The sequence below is a fragment of the Anopheles stephensi genome, chromosome 2, assembly GCF_013141755.1.
Source record: "Anopheles stephensi strain Indian chromosome 2, UCI_ANSTEP_V1.0, whole genome shotgun sequence".
NCBI lineage: Eukaryota > Metazoa > Arthropoda > Insecta > Diptera > Culicidae > Anopheles > Anopheles stephensi.
Window position 1 is genome coordinate 30,426,931 of NC_050202.1, and position 21,786 is coordinate 30,448,716.

General features: G+C 46.7%; 3 protein-coding genes and 1 pseudogene across 4 annotated transcripts; 2 read left to right on the forward strand and 2 right to left on the reverse strand.

Moving 5' to 3' along the window:
* Positions 1-2,745: 2,745 nt before the first annotated feature.
* Positions 2,746-4,548, reverse strand: LOC118503326 (NF-kappa-B-repressing factor-like). The gene is made up of 3 exons (XM_036036473.1): positions 3,921-4,548; positions 3,455-3,843; positions 2,746-3,388 (listed from the first exon to the last, which is right to left on the reverse strand). The coding sequence occupies exons 1-3, from the start codon at positions 4,473-4,475 to the stop codon at positions 3,199-3,201; spliced, it is 1,134 nt and encodes a 377-aa protein (XP_035892366.1). The 5' UTR covers positions 4,476-4,548; the 3' UTR covers positions 2,746-3,198.
* A 129-nt stretch (positions 4,549-4,677) lies between these two features.
* LOC118503327 (heat shock protein 75 kDa, mitochondrial) lies at positions 4,678-7,300 on the forward strand. Of its 2 annotated transcripts, XM_036036476.1 has the most exons (3): positions 4,678-5,023; positions 5,114-6,944; positions 7,025-7,300. In XM_036036476.1, exons 1-3 carry the CDS (start codon positions 4,903-4,905, stop codon positions 7,197-7,199), a joined length of 2,127 nt encoding a protein of 708 aa, XP_035892369.1. In that variant the 5' UTR covers positions 4,678-4,902; the 3' UTR covers positions 7,200-7,300. The 2 variants fall into 2 exon arrangements, with proteins under 2 accessions (XP_035892369.1, XP_035892367.1); XM_036036474.1 differs by having other exon boundaries at positions 4,805-6,944.
* Positions 7,301-11,961: 4,661 nt separating this feature from the next.
* LOC118503330 (V-type proton ATPase 16 kDa proteolipid subunit) lies at positions 11,962-20,013 on the forward strand. Its single transcript, XM_036036490.1, has 3 exons — positions 11,962-12,302; positions 16,267-16,456; positions 17,148-20,013. The coding sequence occupies exons 1-3, from the start codon at positions 12,224-12,226 to the stop codon at positions 17,350-17,352; spliced, it is 474 nt and encodes a 157-aa protein (XP_035892383.1). The 5' UTR covers positions 11,962-12,223; the 3' UTR covers positions 17,353-20,013.
* On the reverse strand, positions 18,196-18,798 carry LOC118503331 (annotated as a pseudogene).
* Positions 20,014-21,786: the final 1,773 nt, after the last annotated feature.

Genomic DNA, 21,786 nt, shown 5'->3' on the forward strand with positions numbered 1-21,786 from the left:
TAGGCAAATGGGCAAACAGAATGGGTAACAGAATAGGTACAGTACAGTACACACAGTGTTCGTGCAGGCAGACGCTTAGTCTTACGTAGTCAAGTGTGTTTTATGATGGTAACAAACAAAGCTGATAATAATAATCGGCCTCCCAAGGCATTATGGTTCATGTTTTCCCCGTTCCGTTTCTGCTTTCCTTTTCTCTTCTCCCCCTTTTTAGTAATTTTAGTAACAAGAACAGGAAAGGACAGAAAAGAGGTATACAAACATTTGAAACAGGATGCAAAAACGAAACAAAACAAAAAAAACGGTAAAGGGAATAAAAAAGGACCACGAAACGTAAATTAAGGACATATAGTGAAACAAAGCGGTGATACGCTGTGAAGCAAGCGACAAAAAGCACAATAGAAGCGAGCAGGACACGATGAGAAGGATACAACGGAAATTTGAAAAAAGAGAAGCAAAATTACAACACACCCCCCCCCCCCCCAACTTACACCAATTTATAAAAACAAGAGGGCAAACACACACGACTAACAATCGTTGTGTGGAATGGTCAGGCAGCGGTACGATTTGAGAAGGAAGCATATTTTTCTTACAAAAGCAAACAAAACCGGGAAACAAAACAATGCAAATGACAAAATTATGAAAAAAAAAACAGGCAAATGAAAACGGAAAAACCGACATGGAAAATAGTTTTGCAGAGAGACAAAGAGACAAGAACAAAATGGAACTACCTCATTAATGTTTAGAGCACAGACAGACACCATTACAACAGAAAAAAGGAGCAGCACAAAATCAGAAAGTCGAAACGAAACATACAAGCAAAACAAAAAAACCGGAAAAGGGATAAAACAAAATAATAGTCACAAAGAAAAACCTCACAATTTGAGATGCATACAATAGTGGAAAACGAAAGGAAAGGAAAAAACGGAGCTGAGATTTGATAAAAACAAACGACTTTTGAAATTCAAATTCAAATGCCGATGAAAGGACAGGGAAGCGGCAACACTAGCATTCCTCAAGTGCAGGCCACACAGTCAGTCTCGTTCTCGTGGAAAACTGTGTTTGGTTAAGATTTTCTTTTTTTTATCGTTAAAATTATTTAGCTCATCGTTACCGTTGATTGCGCTTCGCGATTGGAACACGTGTTTGTAAATAGTGATGGGTGGACAAAATTTAGTCAGAGAATGAGTGAGTGTAAGGTACGATTGAAATCATCGCGAAGAGTTATTTCCACTCACTGGTGATTTAACTCTCCGTGCCGACTAACCACCACCACCAGCTCACTGCGTTTAAACTCACCGGTGAGAAAGTGAGATGAGTGAGACAAGACGTGGCGAGTGAGTGGCTAGTCACCACGGTAATTCGTCCTCGAGAATTACACCTGTTTACAGTTACAGTCGAATCGCTCACCGTTTGCTTCGACTCACGAGTTGCCTGCTGCGATTTGCGTGCCCACACCATCGAAAGAGCGACCCTATGGTCGAATCGCATGCCGTTACTATGGAATCACGTGCCGATATCTATGGATTTGTGAATGTTAGCACATTTCAAATTCGCCTCTTCTCTCGAAGCAATAGTTTTTTTTCTTTAACTATTTTACGCGTGTTTTACATATTGTGTCAAAGCAAAAATGAACGATACATACAAACTATTTCATGGAACTCAACGAAAAATATTGAAAAAGAAAAATTTAAACTAATGGCTTCATGAACTTTTCTAAATGTTCTTCGCCGTTCGAACCCGTTCATTTCCGCTAGTTTAATGTATAGATCACCACTAAACTCTGAAAAACTAGTCTTGTGTATCGATACTGTTCGATGTTGGTATTGTACTACACATTTTTTGCCATTTACGGTTTATTAGCCGTTTGTTCGTACAAAAATGCCGACGAAATGTTTTCTAATGGTAACAGCCTAACCGGGCTATTCATTACATCAAATGCTTCATACAGGAGCAAGCAAAAATCCATGTATATCGGAACGTGATTCCATGGTAACGGCATGTGATTCGGTCGTCATGTTGCGCGTTTGATGGAAACGGCACACAAATCAAAGCAAGCAGCTCATGAGTCGCAGCAAACGGTGAGCGATTCGACTGTAACTGTAAACAGGTGTAACTCTCAGCGGGTGAGTATAAGATGTAACTCACCATTCCCCACTCATTCACTCTGATTCACGCTGCTGAGCGGTTGTTCCCATCACTACGATTGCAACGAGAGAGAACAAAAAAAGGGTTTGGCTTATATGTGGGGGAAAGTAATTATCCAATTCGGCCGTAGTTATATTATTAAGCGCATCCGGATCACATCCGGACGGACTTTGTTCCGGCTCGGACGTCTCTTTCCCACGCATGGTTCCTTCAAATCTAAGTGCCCTCGTCCCAGGAAGCTAGTAGCTGATAGCTAGTGTCATCCCAACGCATCTCGTTCCGATTGAATAAGTTTTGGAAGTTTTCCTTACCTTTCTTGTATCAAACTTTCCCCCAACGCGAACAGGATTGCTTTTCCTCCCCCCCTCCCTGCCCTCCCCTTCATCCTTCCTTAAGGAAAACGATTTCGTACCTCGTCGAAAGTGCGAAACGTACCGCTTGTGAACGTGTATTGTGTATTGTGAGCAGGAATCTCTCTTTAAGAAAATAAGTCTCGCGCCCAGCAGAGCATGTACCAGGCTCTGCTAGCGGCTATTATAGATCGAATATTGGCATCAATGTAATATCAAAGCATTAACAAACAAACAAAAAATCGTACACACTCACACACACAAAAGCACACATCTTAATACGGCAGTATCTTAAGAAGGTATACACATATTTTGGTAGGAAGCGACAGTATCGTCCCGTGCGATTGGAAATCGAAATGACGAAATACGGAGAACGACCGCTAGTCGCCCGACACTCCGCGTGACGGGCCACCCCGGGAAGATAGGTCGTTCGGAAGGAGAACGGACGGCAACAACCAAATACCACAAACACAAGTAACAAGATGCTTATTAGAGTGTAACACACCGGAACGCAGCGTGCAAAACGACGCCCCAAAACGAGAAAGGACAAAGCATTGTATCAGTATGTTTAAACGATATGAAACTATTGAAAATATATTACCGATATGAGAACGTGTCGTCGTAACTGTGTGTGTGTGTGTGTGTGCTTTACAAATGTTGTACGGGGAACACGATCTCTCCTGTGCGCACGGCAAACGTTACCCTAAGCTAGCACCCTATCCTTCTCCGGAATACCGGCCCCCGGCGGTATCACGACATACTTGGCGCACAGATCCGAGTGTCCCTTCATGACGCCCTCCTTGATCTGCTTGATCGTTAGCGGTCGGCTCACGACCAGCTTCTTCTTGTTGTTGCCAATCATTTGGGGAAATAATCGTAACGACGTGGCAAAGCTGAAAGTACAAACAAAGGGTCACAGAGCTTCCGAGGCGATCCCGCCTTCGTCACCGCGAACTCACTTTTTCAGCTTGGCCACCTGATGCTTGGAAAACTGGGAGCTAAACACGATATCGTACAGCGCATTAACGCCGGCGTACTGTTTCAGCATCAGGTAGAACGCTTCCAGCGGTATCTTCACCTTCTCTTCCGCCGGCGTCGCTTTGTCCGGCTGTACGGCGTCCTCCGTACCGAGACCGCGCTTCCCTTTGCGCTTCTGGACCGCGATCGGTTCGAGGATACCTTCGGTCGACACACCGAGCGAGCTACCCGGGTTCCAGCCTTGCTTCTGCATCAGCTGAAACCCGACGTTCTCTTCCGAGATCTTCTTCTGACTGAGCGGCTCTTGTGCCGGCGCTTTCGATGGCCGGGTGTAGAATATTTTCCTGCGCGTGTGATACTCCTTTACGCGCTGAAATTGTGGTTGAGCGGTGAAAGTGTTACTGGCCGAAGCAATGAAATCAATGAAAGGGGAATTTCCCTACTTACCTTCACGGTGTAACAGTAGTAGCGAACGATCTGTACCAACTTTTCGCGCGCTTTCGAGTGTGCTTCGTTCTTTTCGCCCTCCGCTCGGCACATTTCCTTCGTGTTTACGAGGAAGCGAAACACGCGCGTCTGCTCATCGTAGTCGGGCGTGAGAAGCAGTCCGGCCTGCTCGAAACTTTGCTTCAGCGACAGCTGATCCCCGTTGTAGATGTATCCGATCAGTGGCTCGAGCAGTTTTATTTTGCGCTTGTCCAGCTGTGGATCGGGGATGTCGGTCGGGACCGGTTCCAGGACGGGCTGTTTCGGTAGTGTGACTTCCATTTCGTCTGCACCATCCACCGAATTTGCTGCGGTGTCGGCTTTGGGCGACACGAATACGATCGGCTTGCGGTCCGATTTTTTAATCGCCTTTTCATCGCTCGCTTTGCCAGCTTTCCCCGTTTTCTTCGCACCACCCAACTTACTGCTCTTTTCTTCCTTCCATTTGTTAAGGGCTTTTTTCTGTTTAATTTTCGGTGCCGGTAGCTTAGGTTTGTTCTTTTTTATTCCAACCATCGCGCGTAGAAATGCAACCACGAGTAGAGGAAGCGAGCGATGCACGTGCAAGTTGTTTGTGTGTTTACGTTTGAAAATGCGGCTGTGTCGAATGTCAAAGGCGCGAATGACAGTTTACCATCGGAATGCAAAACATAGATGAACGCGTGGATGACATGATGTATTTTTTTTCTAGTTTAGCGATTTTAGTGATGAGATTTGTAGCAAAGGCCGCACAAGTGTTCCACTTATTAAAAATCACAAGTAAATTCTCGTCAATTTTATCAAATTTTATCCAATTAGTGTGCAATTGAAAACATAAACATAGGCCTTCTCTTTCGTTCCTTGTCAGCGAGGATCACAGGCTGAATTGTGTCAAAAATCGCGTGTTTCGAGCCCCCCATTCGTATTCGGTGTGAATTGTTGATTGTTCGCCGGTTTGTTAACAATGAGCGTTGTTAACGGATTGCTTCGCGTGAGCAGGCTAATTCGGCCATCTACAGCACTCGCACGATGTCTGGTACCTGCCACCAGCCATCCGGCACCGGCCTCCATCAGCTTCGCTCAGGGTAAAACAAAACAGGGAGCAATCTCCAGCACATTCTACGTTGTTACGCAATTATGCCGATTGTCTTACATTGTTGTCACATTCTTTCCAGCATCCCGGTCGCTTCCGGCCTGGATCCCGACCCACAGGACACTGAGCACGAAGGTTGCCGAGGAAGGGTACCACTCGATAATACGCGACCAGGAGAAGGCGGTTGGAGCGAGCGATAAGCACGAATTTCAGGCGGAAACGCGCATGCTGCTCGACATCGTAGCGCGGTCACTGTACTCCGACAAGGAAGTGTTTGTCCGCGAGCTCGTGTCGAACGCAAGCGATGCGTTGGAAAAGTTCCGCTTTCTCATCCAAGCATCCACGGACGGAGCGAGCGGTGACTTTGCGGAAGCGGATCGTGCGCTCGAGATACACATTGGCACGAACAAGCAGGATCGTCAGCTGACGATCCAGGACACCGGTATCGGTATGACGCGTGAAGAGCTGGTGGCCAATCTGGGCACGATTGCGCGGTCCGGTTCGAAGCACTTTATCGAGCAGCTAAAGGAGAGTGGCCGTGGTACGCAGGAAAACGTGCAGAACATTATTGGCCAGTTCGGTGTTGGGTTCTACTCGGCGTTCATGGTAGCGGACCGGGTGGACGTGTACACCCGCTCGTCTCGTGCCGGTGCTCCTGGCCTAAAGTGGTCCTCGGATGGATCGGGCACGTTCGAGATTCAGGAGGCAGAAAATGTCGCTATCGGTACGAAGATTGTGATCCACTTGAAGGCGGACTGTCGTGAGTTTTCGGACGAGGACCGCATTCGGGAGGTAATCCGGCGGTACAGCAACTTTGTCGGCAGTCCCATCTTCCTGAACGGCAAACAGGCCAACCAAATACAACCGATTTGGCTGATGGAACCGAAGCAAGTGACTGCCGAGCAGCACAACGAGTTCTACCGGTTCGTGGGCAACACGTTCGACACGCCGCGGTTCACGCTCCACTACAAGACGGACGTGCCGCTGAGCATTCGGGCGCTGCTGTACTTCCCCGAAGGCAAGCCGGGCCTGTTCGAGATGTCGCGCGATGCGGACGGCGGTGTGGCGTTGTACACGCGCAAGGTACTCATCCAATCGAAGACGGAAAATCTGCTGCCGAAGTGGCTGCGCTTCCTGAAGGGCGTCGTCGACTCGGAGGACATTCCGCTCAATCTGAGCCGCGAACTGTTGCAGAACAGTGCGCTGATTCGGAAGCTCCGAACGGCGCTTACCAATCGCACGCTTCGCTTCCTGCACGACCGATCGCAAAAGGAGCCGGAAAGCTACGACAAGTTCTACAAAGATTACGGCCTATTCCTGAAGGAGGGCATCGTGACCAGCCAGGAGCAGCAGGAAAAGGAAGAGATCGCCAAGCTGTTACGCTTCGAGACGAGCAAGGAGCCCGACCGCACGGTATCGCTGCCCGAGTACTGTCAGCGGCAAGCCGAAGGTCAGAAAGATATCTACTATCTGGCCGCACCGAATCGCACGCTGGCCGAAGCGTCCCCGTACTATGAGTCGCTGAAGAAGCGTGGCATTGAGGTGCTGTTCTGCTACGAAGCGTACGACGAGCTGGTTCTCATGCAGCTGGGCATGTACCTCGGCAAAAACCTTGTCTCGGTGGAGAAGGAAATGCGCCGTTCGGATCCTGCGTCCGACAGTCCCGATGCGGACGGACTGATCGAGGGTTCGCTGCTGAAAACACAAATCGATGAACTGCTACCCTGGCTGAAGCAAAGGCTAACCGGCAAGGTTTCGAACGTGAAGACGACCGGCAAACTCGACACCCATCCGTGCGTGGTGACGGTGGAGGAAATGGCCGCCGCCCGCCACTTTATCAAAACGCAGAGCCACAACATTAGCGAGGAGAATCGCTACGCACTGTTGCAGCCGCAGTTTGAAATTAATCCAAAGTAAGTGCGCTTTTGTACCCCCACAACTGCATGCCTGCCCGTTTCCCGCATTGATTTGTTTGCTTTCGTTTTGCTTGCAGACATCCCATCATCAAGAAGCTGCACAAGCTTACGACCAGCGATCCCGAGCTGGCGGAACTGTTGGCGAAACAGCTGTTCTCGAATGCGATGGTCGGGGCCGGTCTCGTGGACGATCCACGCATGCTCCTGACGAGCATGAACGATCTGCTGCAGAAGGTACTTGATAAGCATTAGCTCAATCCTCCTTCCTTCCGCTCTTAAGCTAGGTAATATGTTTTCTGTTTAAAATAAAAGCTCTAATCTAGGGATGTTAAATAATTGCGGGCTGAAACGAGCGTTCCGGTGGTGTTGGCTGTTGTTGATTGAGAAAGCAATAGGGCGTCGCAAGTCCTGCGATTAATGTTTTATCACAATGATTTTTTTGCTAGAGATTTTATTTAAGGGTAATTGGGTGTAATTTATGGCAAGGACATTCAGCGTAGATCATCTTCGCATGAGTTAGCACTTTCTCTCTCTCTCTCTTCTTGGCCCAACGATGCCTCTTAGGTCATGCCTGCCAATTCTGGAATTACGAGAACTTAACGATACCACGTAGTTGGAAAGTCAAATCCTCATTACTGGGGAACTGTCCGGATGAGATTTGAACCCTGTTTGGCTGCTCTGAGTTTTGTTGTTCTCAAACTAGTTTTGGAACACCCAACAGGACTTACTGGTCTTTAGCACGCCTGGACCTTGTACCGAAACTCTTCCTATCTGTCTGTATTCATACCGTTGAATAGCTGTGTTCAGTGAGCCGTTGTATGGAGTTGTCCAGGGCGATCGACTGTCGCCAACTAGATGCAATTGGTATCTACAACCATAGCATGTTGTATAGATCCAAAACGAACTTGGGAAAAGGAAACGACATTTTTAGAAATCTTGGTGTAGCTCGAATCTAGTCTTCTGGGTAGTAGCTCTAATGTAAAGATAGATTACCATATGTTCCCTACCGTCTCCAGCACTTCGGCGACTGTTTGTCGCTCCAATCCAATGACGTACCTCGACTGCCCGTCTCATTGATACTCTGTCATTTTTTTAACATCTCTGTCCTGAGGAATGTAATGTTTCCTTGGTATACGTCTACGTTTTTGATGCCAGTGATGGCAGGTGCAGACATTATTTTGGTGGATTGTTTTCCGGCGATCTCCTTACGATGTCCGGTGCTTCATTCCTTGCCTGTAATCATTGGAAGGGATTCTGATCGGGTCTGGATGGGATTTGAACGCCGGCACTGGCCTGATCAGTGCCTCAGCCTCATTATTATTATTATTATTATTATTATTATTATTATTATTATTATTTATTTTAAACTGGTGACCTCGAGGGCTTTCCAGTAGCGTCAGATACAATTAAATAAATATAAAACTAAAACGTCATGAACGGGACGAAACACATTAGGACAAGGAAGACAGTACAAGGGAACGGAATGAAGCAAAGCATATGCTATGGTCAAACAAATCACCTACTGAATTGACTTCAGATAATGCGCGCGTCCAAGGGTCATTTTGAGCAAACCACGAGCGTCGCAATGGGATGAGAGGTGGAGGGCGAACGCGCAAGCGGTAGGATGGGACATAGATTGGGAATGGCTGCCAGGAGGGTAGGAGGGAGTCAATGTTGGCAAGAAGGATGTTGGCAATAAATAGTCTGCGCACTTGAAAATGACGGTCTTTTAAGCCAACCATTCCCAGCAACTGACACCGTACCGAGTATGGGGGGGAAGCAGCACTGGGGTCGTTTAGGAAGCGCCATAGCGGTGACACCTGCTGGGAACCAAACGACGCTGGCGTAGTCCAAGATAGGACGGACCGAGCAGCAATACAACGCCCTCAAGCACAATGGATCACAGACCTCAGACGCCATTCGGGTGATGAGGCCCAATAATTTGTTGGCTCGCTCGAGGACTGAGTTGATATGTGGCTCAAAAGACAGTTTGTCAACGAGCCACACACCAAGGTCCTTTACCAGGGTGACTCGTGGGAGTGGTGAGCCACCGAGCTGGTAGCCATATAGCGACTTGTTGTGAGAGCATTTTTCTACACAAAGGATGAGCCCGTTAGAGGAACACCAATCCGCATCAATGCATCGGGCTTAGCTTTGAAGGCAAAGGAAGTCTTGAGACGAGGACACAGAAAGATAGAACTCAACATCGTCAGCATACAACAGACATCCCTTGGGCGGGAGCAACTTGATGCAGTCCGAGATGAAAAGCGAAAACAGTAAACGACTTAAGACGCTGCCCTGAGGAACCCCTGACTTGCCTACGAAAGGATCGGAGAGCACACCGTCGACCCTTGCCCTGTAAGTGCGGTCCTTCAGAAAGGAACAGAGCCAGAGAGGAAGTGGCCCACCGGACCCTAAGCGTTCCAGCTTATCCAAAAGCAACCTATGAGGCAAGCAATCGAATGCAGCTTTAAAGTCCGTGTAAATAACGTCAACCTGTCTACCAGCATTCAAGTGCGGAAACAGGTCAAGCATCAGAGACATAAGATTCGACAGGGTGGAGCGTCTAGGCATGAAACCATGCTGGGATGAGGGGATAAGTGGGTGGACGATAGGAAGGATTAAAGAGTGGATAACAGACTCGGGGACTTTAGACGCGCAGCACATAGGATAGAGATGCCTCGATAAGTGGGGATGGGATAGTGCGACATCCTTTCTTGAAGATCGGAAACAAATAGCCGACTTCCAAAGCGAACTCCCATACTAACCGACATCGCGAAAAGGCGCGTCAATATATGGGACCCAACCCAACCTCTCTAGAGTCTATCATCACTGCTCTACTTGGACAGTACAGTTAACTAATTCTAACTTAATTAATTTAATTCTAGACAGAGTTGGAATGCGATCAAGATCATCAACGGATTTTTAAATCTAGAAAGCTCTAATCGAAGTCACTATAGTGTCATGATATATCTGTAGGACATATGAACCATAAGGACCTTCCGGTTCTTTTTATTAAGGGATCTTTTCCCATGTTGGTGATAGATACTTGGCAAAAAGTTTTTGGAAGTCCATAACACTTTACTATTATATTACTCTAACATATTTAAGAGGACAAAATTGAACTGTTAAAGTATCGGTTAAAGTCCTGCTGTGTTGGCCCAACAAAACCTTAAAGACATTCAAGAAGAAAATTTGATGCTGTATAGAATGTGACCGGCACTGTCCATGCACCGATCATGAACTAACGCAAGCGATACGCGTTGCTTAGGGTTGGACCGTATTACGACAGCACTCAAGACGCTAATAAGTCGCATTGTACTGCTTACAGCACGTGGTTTCGTTGGCTTGATAAAAATGATTCCAAGTGAGGGAGATGCCCGCTGATAAGCCCACCTCGCATACTTTTAATATCTCCCCCCCCGCCTCTGCTGTATATACAATGAGAAACGGTTTTAACAAAATTTTCCTTTCTTTTTTATATGTGATTACTACTGATCCCACAACAACCGTGTCAATAATGTAAAGAAATATTTTACAACTTTGGTCATCATCGTTGTTTGATGTAGTTCGTGGGAAGAAATTGTTACATAGTTTAACCTAAATTGTAAGCTTGTCTGTCTGTAAGAACTGCCCCACTCCTTACGGTATTTGTTAACGTAACACCGGCTCCTCTATCTGAGTGCTATCTGCAGTTGAACGTAACAGTCTTAATATTAATCCAGGTTATATTTAAATAGAGAGTTAGCGTACATCACATGGCTATGTACTTGCTTCTTGCTTTGTTGGCTGGATACGATGGATCTTTAATCGCATTTCTTGCTGGTACAGTAAATGAAAAAACGTAGCTCAGACCCAAAATATAATTTAATTTCATGCACTCATGTTGCATAGAACAAGGTAGAACATTTTTATGGCAAAACACACACGCCTCATAGAAGTAGAGCAGCATTCATTCGGAACTGTAATTGCAAGTGTAATCATGCAGCGATACGCAGGTCATATGATGGTGAAGCTAGCAAAGCGGAGATTTCTTCTACGTAATCGCCATGTGATGCGCGCGTATCGTTCGGGCCCACGCGGCTAGCTTACGGGGGGATTGTCTTCCCCCCTTGAAGGTCGGGATGGGCATGGGGTGGGAAAAAATTGGCAGTTTGCGTGCGCGATAGAAAAGCCGCCACACAAAAAGGGTTGGGAGGAGTTGAACGCTGGCATCATGTGGCCCCATGTAGCCATCTTCCCCAACGGAACCTAGCTGTCCAAATCGGCCATGAAATTGTTCGTGACGGCTGGGTTTTGGGCGATGACCAAAAGAGAACCTCACTTGTCCGTCTGTACCTGGGTTGGGAGATATTTGATAACTCACTAATGAGATAACGTGATGCATTCTGCCGGTCACGAATGTGAAGCAGCTGGCTTTCTTTCTAAAGTTAAGCAGTAGATTTCTTCGTCCTTTATGGCTCATTCATGTGACCTCTTGGAATCTTATAAGGTTTTGTGTTCAACTCTTGTGAGTAGAAAACACATTATAACTCCTCTAGACTTTGTCCCGTTCGGTTATCCAGGAAAATTGGAATGAATTGGTCGGAAAAGCTTCATTTCTCTTCTTTATTTTACTCTTTGTTTAAGATATTAAATTTTCTTACATCCCACTCATTTTGAAACGGAATTCGATTTCGAATACATGTTCTATATACACCTTGTAGAGATTTGAAATCGATAGTTCGAAATTCGTTCGAACATCTTTGACATCGGTTTCGTTCGAAAATTCAAAATCGTTTGTTGAAATCCGTTAAAAAAATTAAAACGTAGTAAAATTCCATTTCCGATAAGATAAAATATTTTAAAATATTTCAAAAACATGTAAATTACCAATAATTTGTAAAAAATCAAAACTCACAATCTAAAAATAGCATATTCAAAAATAATATTGATTACACCATGTTCGAAAGTGTGACGTTTCTGACGTGCGTCGATTGTCGAACGCACATCGTACAATTCGAACAGTGCGCTTCGGCTCGGACTCGGCCACGTTCGGCCCGTTCCGTTTATATATACGCGCGGGTGCGGGCAATTTTTTTTCATTCTTCCTTAACGTTTTCAGCGAGTGTGTCGTGTTGGTCATCTCTCCCGAGTGTCTCTCTCCTTGTGTGTGTGTCATCAACACCGAGTAGCAGCAGCAGCTAGAAGTGAACAGTAAAAGCTGCACTTCTAAACGACACGGTTCGGTGAAAAGCAAACGTTAGAAACAACCAGCCAAAAAACACACAGCAACAATGGCCCTGCCGGAAGAAAACCCCGTCTACTCGCCCTTCTTCGGAGTGATGGGCGCAGCAGCTGCTATCATTTTCAGCGGTAAGAGAAAACACTGTCCCTACTGCCCACATGCCATGGCCGTTGGTGTGTCCGTAACATGGATTTTCCGACGCACATTACGCCCCTCCCTCGTCTTCCCCAACATGCCCAATTGCAAACCTGGCAGGAAAACTCCGTCTTGGGAGAGAAAAATCCGTAATCTCCGTCCGTCCTTGCCAGTCGCCTTCCCGTAACAAGACCAGCGCCCGTGTCATGTGAGCCCGACCCGTGTACATGTGTGTGTATGTGTGTGCGTATTCTTTGGTGTATATGTGTGTGTATCTCTATGTATAATATAGATGTGTGCGAGTGTGTGTGTGCGCGCAAGTGCCCTCGTGACCACTTTTCGTTTTTTGCGCGAATCTTCAAGTTCCCTTTGCCTTTTTGCACAAGAGAATGGGTCGTTCGTGGAGAGAAAAAGGCACAGCCCTTAATGAAATGAACTTCAGCGGTGGAGTTTTAAGCCCAATTTATCGATATGCCCCATCCCAGCAAGAAATGAAACTGGAAAAAGTGTTTTTTGTCCGCTGAAACGTAACACCGTAGTCGTTAAGAAGAGCCTTCAATTTGCTTGAGCCCACAGAAAATAGTAGTAAAAACATTAACGATTTTCGTTAAGTTCCATTTGGTGGAAGGTTCGCTACATTCGGGTGATACGCTGTGCGAATAATGATGGTAGAAAGCGAGAGCAAGCAAGAGAAAGGGAGCAGAGAGTGCGTCCTTTTGATCAGCGCTGACAGTGTGTAGAAAGAGTAAATGTAATTTAGCAAGTGCGTGCAGAAGAAATACTACACCGCTTATACTGCACTGGCCCAAAGGAAAGCAGAGCATTCGATAGACAATCAGGAGCTTAGTATAACTAGACCAAAGCTGTGTGCAGTACAAGATGGGGAAAGTTGGCAGTGCCACTGGCCAGATAGTTTATTGCGAAGGTGTACGTGCCTCTAGCGAGAGAAAGAGAGCCTTTTTGGCGTTTGGTGGAGTTTCCTTTCGACGCTTGGATTATTATTGATTTTGGGGCCAAGGACTACTACGATGGGAGCTGCTGACTGCCTGCCACTCTGTGTGTTTCCAAGAGAAGGAACAATGTAAATCCTCTCTCAACACCGATAAGCGCACGCACAAACACACATACACCGCAACCGAGACGCTCACACAGCGTTGTGGATATTCTGGAAAACATTTTCCATTAATTATGCACACCGTGTGAAAACGGCTTTGGAAGCTGATCCCATCCACATGGATTTTGTCACATTTAGCGAGGGAACGAAACTTCCATTTGCATACTTTTTGGGGCCACAATTTTTCTTAGTGGGCTCTGCTGAACGTGCATCACGGGACGGCACCACATGACCTGCTGAAACAGCGTGTCGGTCGTCGACGACCGCCTACTATGGTTAGAGAAAAGCGCAAATTTTTCGAACTGTCCCTAGCCTACTAGAAGGGAAACCAATGCGTTAATTTTACAACAAACAAGCTCACATGACTTTTACGCTTCCGGAAGAACCATTTTTCCATCATCGGTCATTCAGCCCGGGCGCTCATTAGAGGTGATTATCTCTCTGTCACATGATCGGTTGCTCTGGAGCCACCACCTCATCTGCTTCCCATCAGCATGAGCCATTCGCGCAACATTGATGGTGGTGTAGTGGTTAGTGATGTTGTTGTTCCCCATCCGACTGCTCACGAGGTTTTCTCTAAGATAAAGCACCCCAACTGCTGCTGCTGCACCCCCGGAGACCCGGAAAGGATACGTCCGAAGCCTGTACAAAAATGGAATGCGTAGGATAGAAAGGGGGAGGATTATCGATTTTTCCTCTGACGAAGATTGCTGCCACTCGGAACGTAATCTCGCGTCTCGCATCGCCGTGTTCTCTCTGCAACACATTCTCTTCCCCAAAAAGTTTGTTAATATTCATTTGCTGTGTTTCGTTTGAGGTTTATCGAAAACATGATGCGGATTTTTGAATTGATACGAACACCGAATGGTTCCCTCCTGTTTAAAAAAGGGTACCTCGAAATGCGAAGCACGTGACGTCACTGGATCGATTGGGTACAGCTTGGTCAGCTTCCGCGAATGTAATTTGATTGGAAAGCATCCGTCAATCCTGCCCGATTTTTCCTTTTCTTTTTGACGCCTGTGTTGAAAAGCGTATCGGCCGCTGGCGCCCTTTGCAAATCCAATTCATATGATTGCATTAAGAATGTTCTTCCAAAGTTTGTTCCAAGCAGTGATGAAACTATATTGACCCTTTTGGCAGAGGCTCTATTACCACTTTTGAAGCGCCCAAGCTACATGATTCACCACCATCAGAGAGACAGTTGTCTGTCACTCGAAGTGTCTGGTGGTGTTCGCGTAGTAGTGGCTTCTCCATGCCTGGTCTGGCCGTACGCAAACATGTACATTCGGCTCCATTAGCCTTATCGATGAAACCGCCAGCCTTTAGCTGCCCGCCCGCCTGCCGTACGAGCATTTTGATATGGTGGAGGGAGTTTTCGACTGTTCGGAAGTCATATGACCGATACGATGAAAATACTGTCACACGCACGTCGCTTTTGTGTAGCAAATGATCATGTGAACGCCTTTGAGATAGTTCCTCTATCAGTGTATTTTGCCAAACACGACACCACGACCACCACAATCCGACACGACTCCGGTGTATCATTGTTTCCCAACGGTTGTAAGCGGCTGTTGCGGATTCGTTCCAAACTCACCGACCGCGGCAGGGTTATGCTCATTCGTACATTCCAACCAATAGGCCTATGCCAGTCATATTGTTGTTTTTTACACTGACTCACCTGTTGTGTGTTGGTGGTGATGATGATGCACATTTACACACGCACACACACACACACACACACACACACACACACACACACACACACACACACATTGCTACGATCTTCACGTGATCGCAGGGTTGGAAAGTGGGGTGTCCGTACACCCGTCACATCACACACACAAATACACACAACAACACGCACGCATACGCTGACAGAACCGCTGAGCCCAATGCGTAATGCTGTGGCGCGCGGAATGTCATCATGTGACCCGTGCCCAGATCATTTTTCTATGTGTCCGTCCGCGCGCCGGCTAGTCCGGCTTTGCTGTGAAAGTCCACGTCAGTACGGCTTCCGATTTAATCTTAAGCCTAAATGAAAAGCTTTATGATTTTGTGGCAAGTTGCTCCACTTGAACGAGACAAGAATGGCGTACAAGCACATCACGAAGATTATGAATGCTTTCTTCACAGATCCCTTTATCAATATAACCGAGTTCTCCGAGGTATCAGCAGAGCATCGCGTTGCTGTTCCTTGCTCAATTTAAAGGCCACACGAATGTGTGTATGACGCAAGGAAGGTATCTCAATCAGCATCTCGATGCTGCAGGTGTGTGCGGATGTTGTGTGGTGTAATGTGTAGTGGTGAAACATCACATGCTGCTTCTCCGGAGGCTTTTGCACAACTTCCCGAATGATTGTTCTGGCCAGAACACAATGCGAATCAAACTCATCACTTGCGATGCTTCTCCTCCGTCTCCCTGGTACTTTCTTCGCTGCACCGTCTTAGTACACTTCCGTTCCCATTTTAAGCTATGATCGATAGCTATCTTTCAGTGCTACAAATTGTGGTGAACGATGGGATAGAACGGCATGACATATGCTATATGTAGGTCGCCGTTTTTCTATCGAGCGCTCTCTTCTCCAGCAGCCACATCCGGAGTCGTTATTTCCGACGAAACGGCCATCACATTCATCACAAGGCTAGCAGTTAAACACGCTGTAGAAAAGTTGATATAAAACTCTACTATATTGTCAATTTCATACTCAAACTAAGAGATGTCCAGATTTACGTCATTCGGGGCAGGTTGACACAAAATTTTTTCCTCCCGTTTGAATCCTCTTTCAACCGACGACTCGTACTCATCATTATTCTTCTCTATGCTTCTAACTCTACATTCCAGCTCTCGGTGCTGCCTATGGTACGGCCAAGTCCGGTACCGGTATTGCCGCCATGTCGGTGATGCGTCCGGAGCTGATCATGAAGTCCATCATTCCCGTTGTCATGGCGGGTATCATTGCCATCTACGGTCTGGTCGTGGCTGTCCTCATCGCCGGTTCCCTGGATGAGCCATCGAAATACTCGCTGTACAAGTAAGTGTTTTGTTTGTCGTGTATGGTTGGAATTGTGCAAATGGAAAAAGGTTTTTCAGAAAGTTTCGGACACGGTCCTGAAACCAAAACGGAAGCATAATAATTACATATGGAACTTTTCCACTTGGATAACCACTCTCGGCACAGAACTCGCATATGTGCGAACATTCACTCCGATTATCCTCCGTGTAGGTAGGTAGGTCCAGGTCCTTAGGAACAGGAGAGCTCGCACGGAGCAAGAGACAAACATGCGGACGGACAGACAGAGAAAGAGCGAATCGTAGGTTGTAAAAGCGGAGTTTGCGCATTGAAGCAACACGAACGAGAGCGTGTAGAGAGTGTGAAGCAAGGAAAATTCGAAACTTTTACTAAGCACAGAAGCAGAAGAGCATTTACAACTCCATTAACAACGATCGTTACATTAATTAGTCAGATGTTAATGGCAATCCAGAGTTCCTGAATGGTCTTGTAGTACACTATTTTGAACTTCTAAACCCCGCTTTCCTAGTAGAATGATTCTCTCAATCAAGTAATATTGATTGCATACTTTGGAAGCTGTGCTATAGTACAAAAAAAAAAATTATTTGATGAAAAGTTAGACACGAGAAGAAATTACACTACTTTCGGATAGAATGCGTTAGTTTTCGCGTGACAATACTCATGTAACTCGTTTCTCGTTGCGATTTTACAGGGGCTTCATCCATCTCGGCGCTGGTTTGGCCGTCGGTTTCTCGGGATTGGCAGCCGGTTTCGCCATCGGTATCGTCGGTGACGCTGGTGTCCGTGGTACTGCCCAGCAGCCGCGACTGTTCGTCGGCATGATCCTGATCCTCATTTTCGCCGAAGTGTTGGGTCTGTACGGTCTGATCGTCGCCATCTACCTGTACACGAAATAAATTAGCACCGCCAGTGCTAATTCGTGCCACGGTGTCCCATGGTGGTTGTGGCGCCGCACCGGCAGCGGTGGACACGACCGTAGACCCCGAGCAAACGCGTAGTCCTTTGGAAGCGATGCGTAACATGCAATGCAACAACACCGTTACCACCACCACCACCATCCTCAACATCATCAGCGGCGTCGCCAATACGAAAAGGTACACTTAGGTCTACGTTCTCCACACACACATAAGAACAGCAATACCTCGTCACTACCACCGATAGAGGCAACCGGTAGCATAAGATGCCCCGCTCCGACCCATACCTTGGGACACCATTTAGACTATCAGCAAACCAGCAGCAGAGAAACCTGATGGTGTGCATTGCATAACGAAACAAAACGATGTTCAGATGAAGATCAACACCGATCGCAGCGAAAAAAAACAAACAAACACACACACAGGTGCTGAACATACAATTCCTAAAAAAAAAACACATAATTTACATCCTAGGGTAAAAGGAACAACAACAACAACACGTAAATGTGACAACCCAACCAACACTAACAGGTCTGTCTCCCGCACACTGCCGGGGGTCGAAGCCGAAGAAGATAAAGCATTCCGACATCCTTTGCATATACACATATATATTCGTCATCTTCATTTGCCTCTCTCCCCCCATGGGGTTGCGCGGAAACAGTTATTAAGCCTCAATACATACTGTACACACAGCAACGGGCTCAACCGAGATCAGCGAGCTCGTTTGCCGGGTGGGAAAATCCCCGCAACAGAGAAAACACGTTGTTGCCCCTTTTGGTCACCATCCATCTTCTGCCAAAACAGAGAAAAAGGCACGCCAGAGAGGCTGCACGCTGTTGGGGGTTGCGCGGGCATACGTTGAAATCTGAAACCAACTTCCGGAACTAAAGCAAAAGACTATTTGTATTTATGTAAAATAATGTGTATTTAATTGTAAACCTAATTTATGTACATGTAAATTCTTCACACCCAACCTCACTCTCACTTCTACACACACGCACACACGGACGCGCGAACACATTGGCACAAGTACATACACCCCAGGGACCGAGTGCGTGTAGGGTATAGCAGATTGACGACAGGGATCGCCACCACGACATCAGGGGACATACAGAGGGGCAGACAGGCACGCAGGGCATTCGGAAGGAACGTAGCACAGCGCTTGAAGGCTTACGGGTTTTGAGGTGTATTTGCTACCGTTTTCCTTTTTTGGTTTGTTGCTGTTTGTTCTGCAATGATGCACCTGAGAGAGACGGTTCCGTCTTCGCGCCCACAACGGGGGGCCGTCGAGCGAGCGTGGTTGTGTGTGTGTGTGTGTGTGCCGAATGTTTTGGAGTCTGTGATAAAAGCTTCCATCACACGGCGCGAAACATCATCAGCAACGGTAGAAGGCAACAGTAACGCAGGAAACAACACACTAAGAGGGGGGAGTACACATTAGCCACCAAACGACACGAGACAGACAGACGGATTCTGAGAGAATAAAGGTTTCCCCGTTTCTTTACGGTTTCACTGAAACACACCACACCAACCCAACGAATGGCGCGTTTAACTATCGTTTGACAAGCGATTCCATTACTGTTACGTTACGGATGTGTGATGTGGGAGTGTGGATTGGTTTGCCAGCTGTAGAGATATGTAGACGCACGTTCGGGTAAAGAGATAACCGGGGTCAAACCTTTGGGAATGCGTTTCAACCACGTTTTTGCAAGAGTATTAGCAAGTTTTTTGTTTTACGTCCCGGAACAATTTCAAACCCCCCCCCTTTAACCCGATAGAACGACTGGAAAGCCAGCGCGTGTGTGATGAGTACATCCAGTGGCAAAAGCGTATGCGAAAGAGAGAGAGAGAGTGAGAGTGTGTGAAGGAAGAGGATGAAGATAAAGGACAAGTGCATATTATTGAGCTTAATTACCAGGGTTTTACGTTTAGCGTGCAACATCAGAAGACACAACTAACAATGAATCCAAACACGGAAAAAAGGGAGCTATGCAAACAAAGCAACCGGGGAGGGTCGCAAAACAACACCAACGTTTTACAGCAGCTAAACAATTAGGGAGCATAACAACAACAAAAAACACGGGCAGAATTGGAAGGGAAAGCAAACTATACATCCATCGATGCGTTCGTTACACGAAACTCGCAGTAATGTCGATCATTTATCATCATAATTCAGTACGGGAAAGAATACAATCGCGAGACGAGACAATTTGCAAGTAAGCTATAGGGAAGAGAGAAGAACACATAACCAGCATTAACAACAGAATCAGCCCAACGAGAAGATAGGAGAGGACGGTCCGAGGGTGACGGTCGAACACAACATCCAGACCTCGCCCGGACTTCTGATTAACGTTCACTGTATGGCGCTAGGGGGGCTGTAATTGTAGGGAGGAATAGTTCTTACTTTACATCCAGATCTACCGACGGAACACACCCGAGAGTCGGTGATCCGGTTGTCGATTTTGCACAACAGAGAACAGAGATTTAGCGAAAACCGTCAGAGGAGAGAGAAGACACAACACATACGTACCGGAAGATACCACCAACATCCTTGATATCTTCTTTAGCGAGCGAGAGAGAGAGAGAGAGAGGAAGAACACACACGGTATGGATTCTCGTGATGAAGTACCGTGTCCTGAAAAACTGGTCACAATATCCACCAATATTCCCACACGAGTTGCGTGTATTTGTACATAAACTGGGAGTGACCACTTCCGGCGCGCAACATCCTGAGCCAGGAAGAACTGTTTAAAACTAAAAAGGAAAAGAGACACACACACACACCGATACAAAACGATCAAGAAGGCCAATCCGCGCACACGCTGCGACAACTAACAGCCCGACTCTCACTTAACACCTCAACCATCGAGTATATACACCCCCCCGCTTTGGGAGAGTAGTCCACGTGTGCGCGGAGTAATGTGGTGGGTAGAAGAAGCAGTGGTAGTGGACAGTGGAAATGCTGGCAAAATAGGTTCCACCGCCGATTAGCATTAAAAAGCTACGTGTTCCCAGCCGACTGAGTCCCTTCCGCGCGTTGAGATGCTGAAACGAACGGAACTGGACAGAGAGGAGGCAATACTAGAGGGAACTCCGGAAAAAAAAGTCTGTGCGTGGAATCGATTTTCCCGACCTATTTCAACTGCGTCCGCTTCTTCTTTACACCTGCCTGCCCGGGTTGGATTTGCACGGAACCGACCATCGACTGTGGCAAAACCGACCCAAGAAAAAAAGGAAGTAATTTGAATGTTTGGAGGAGCTTGTGAGCACACACACACAAACATCCTCAAGCATTGGATTGAACCTGTTGCATACACAAACCGTGTTAGTGCTTGTAAGAGGGGAAGCTTTAAACAAACGAAAGGAAGATCCTGCTACCGACCGACCTTCTTTTTTGTCCACCGTCTGCTACTACCATACATTTACTTTTACTGATAAGTTACAAAGTGAAACTACCATCGTTTTTTTTTTTTTAATTTGGTTAGACACAATCAACACGACCCTCCTCTACCTTTGTAACATCGTCCCCTCTATGTGTGCGATGGGGCGAAGGTGGGTGGGTCAGAGAAGAGCAGAGAATGAGACCACCCCCCCTGAGGTTTAAAGGTACAACATTCAACATCTGATCACTACTTAGGGGGAGGGAAGAAAGAAGTATAAAAATCTACCGAAAATAATGACAATTGCGAACATCATCATGAGAGAGGGAGAGTAAGAGAGAGAGAGAGAGAAAGCGAAACGGAGAAGTAATTCAATGAAGAAAACAAAAAATGTGAAAAATATAAGAATAAAAAAGAGAAAACAGAAGAAACGAACGAACTTTGTTGTGGCCGGACTGGAGTGAATATTGAATTTCCGAAATCCTGTTTTCTGTCATGCCATCGAGATAGGTGACATGTGGCGGTGTTATTAAATAATAGGCCATTTAAACTGGATTGAGTATCAAGATACAGTTATAAGCTGCCGGAGGCCACGACCATCGTGATGGAACTCGCCTCGGAAGCACAAGACCTCTGCAATCTAGAACGCCCCACTGACAAGAGTCCTACCAAGATGGTGGAAGACGGTAATGCACTTGCCATTTGCGGATGAAGATGCTGCTAAGCGGGACCAGGCGGCCTCCGTGGAACTCGCAAATTGGATGAACTAACAAAGAACCTTCTCCCCGAACGGCATAGTCGATGCAGCCCCATCTTCCATTCCCCTTAGAGCTTCCAAGGGGCCTGTTAATAGAGGAGAAAATTTTAATAGACCCAATATCAACAGGCACCATGCTCTGAAGGCTGTCCGATACGCTTACGGACTTACGGTAAAGTGATCAAGCACTTCGATGATCATCGTCAGCCGCTACTACCGATGCTTTGTTTGATCAACGCGATGCCAGTAGGGTTCGCCCGGATGACGAGCGATACCCGT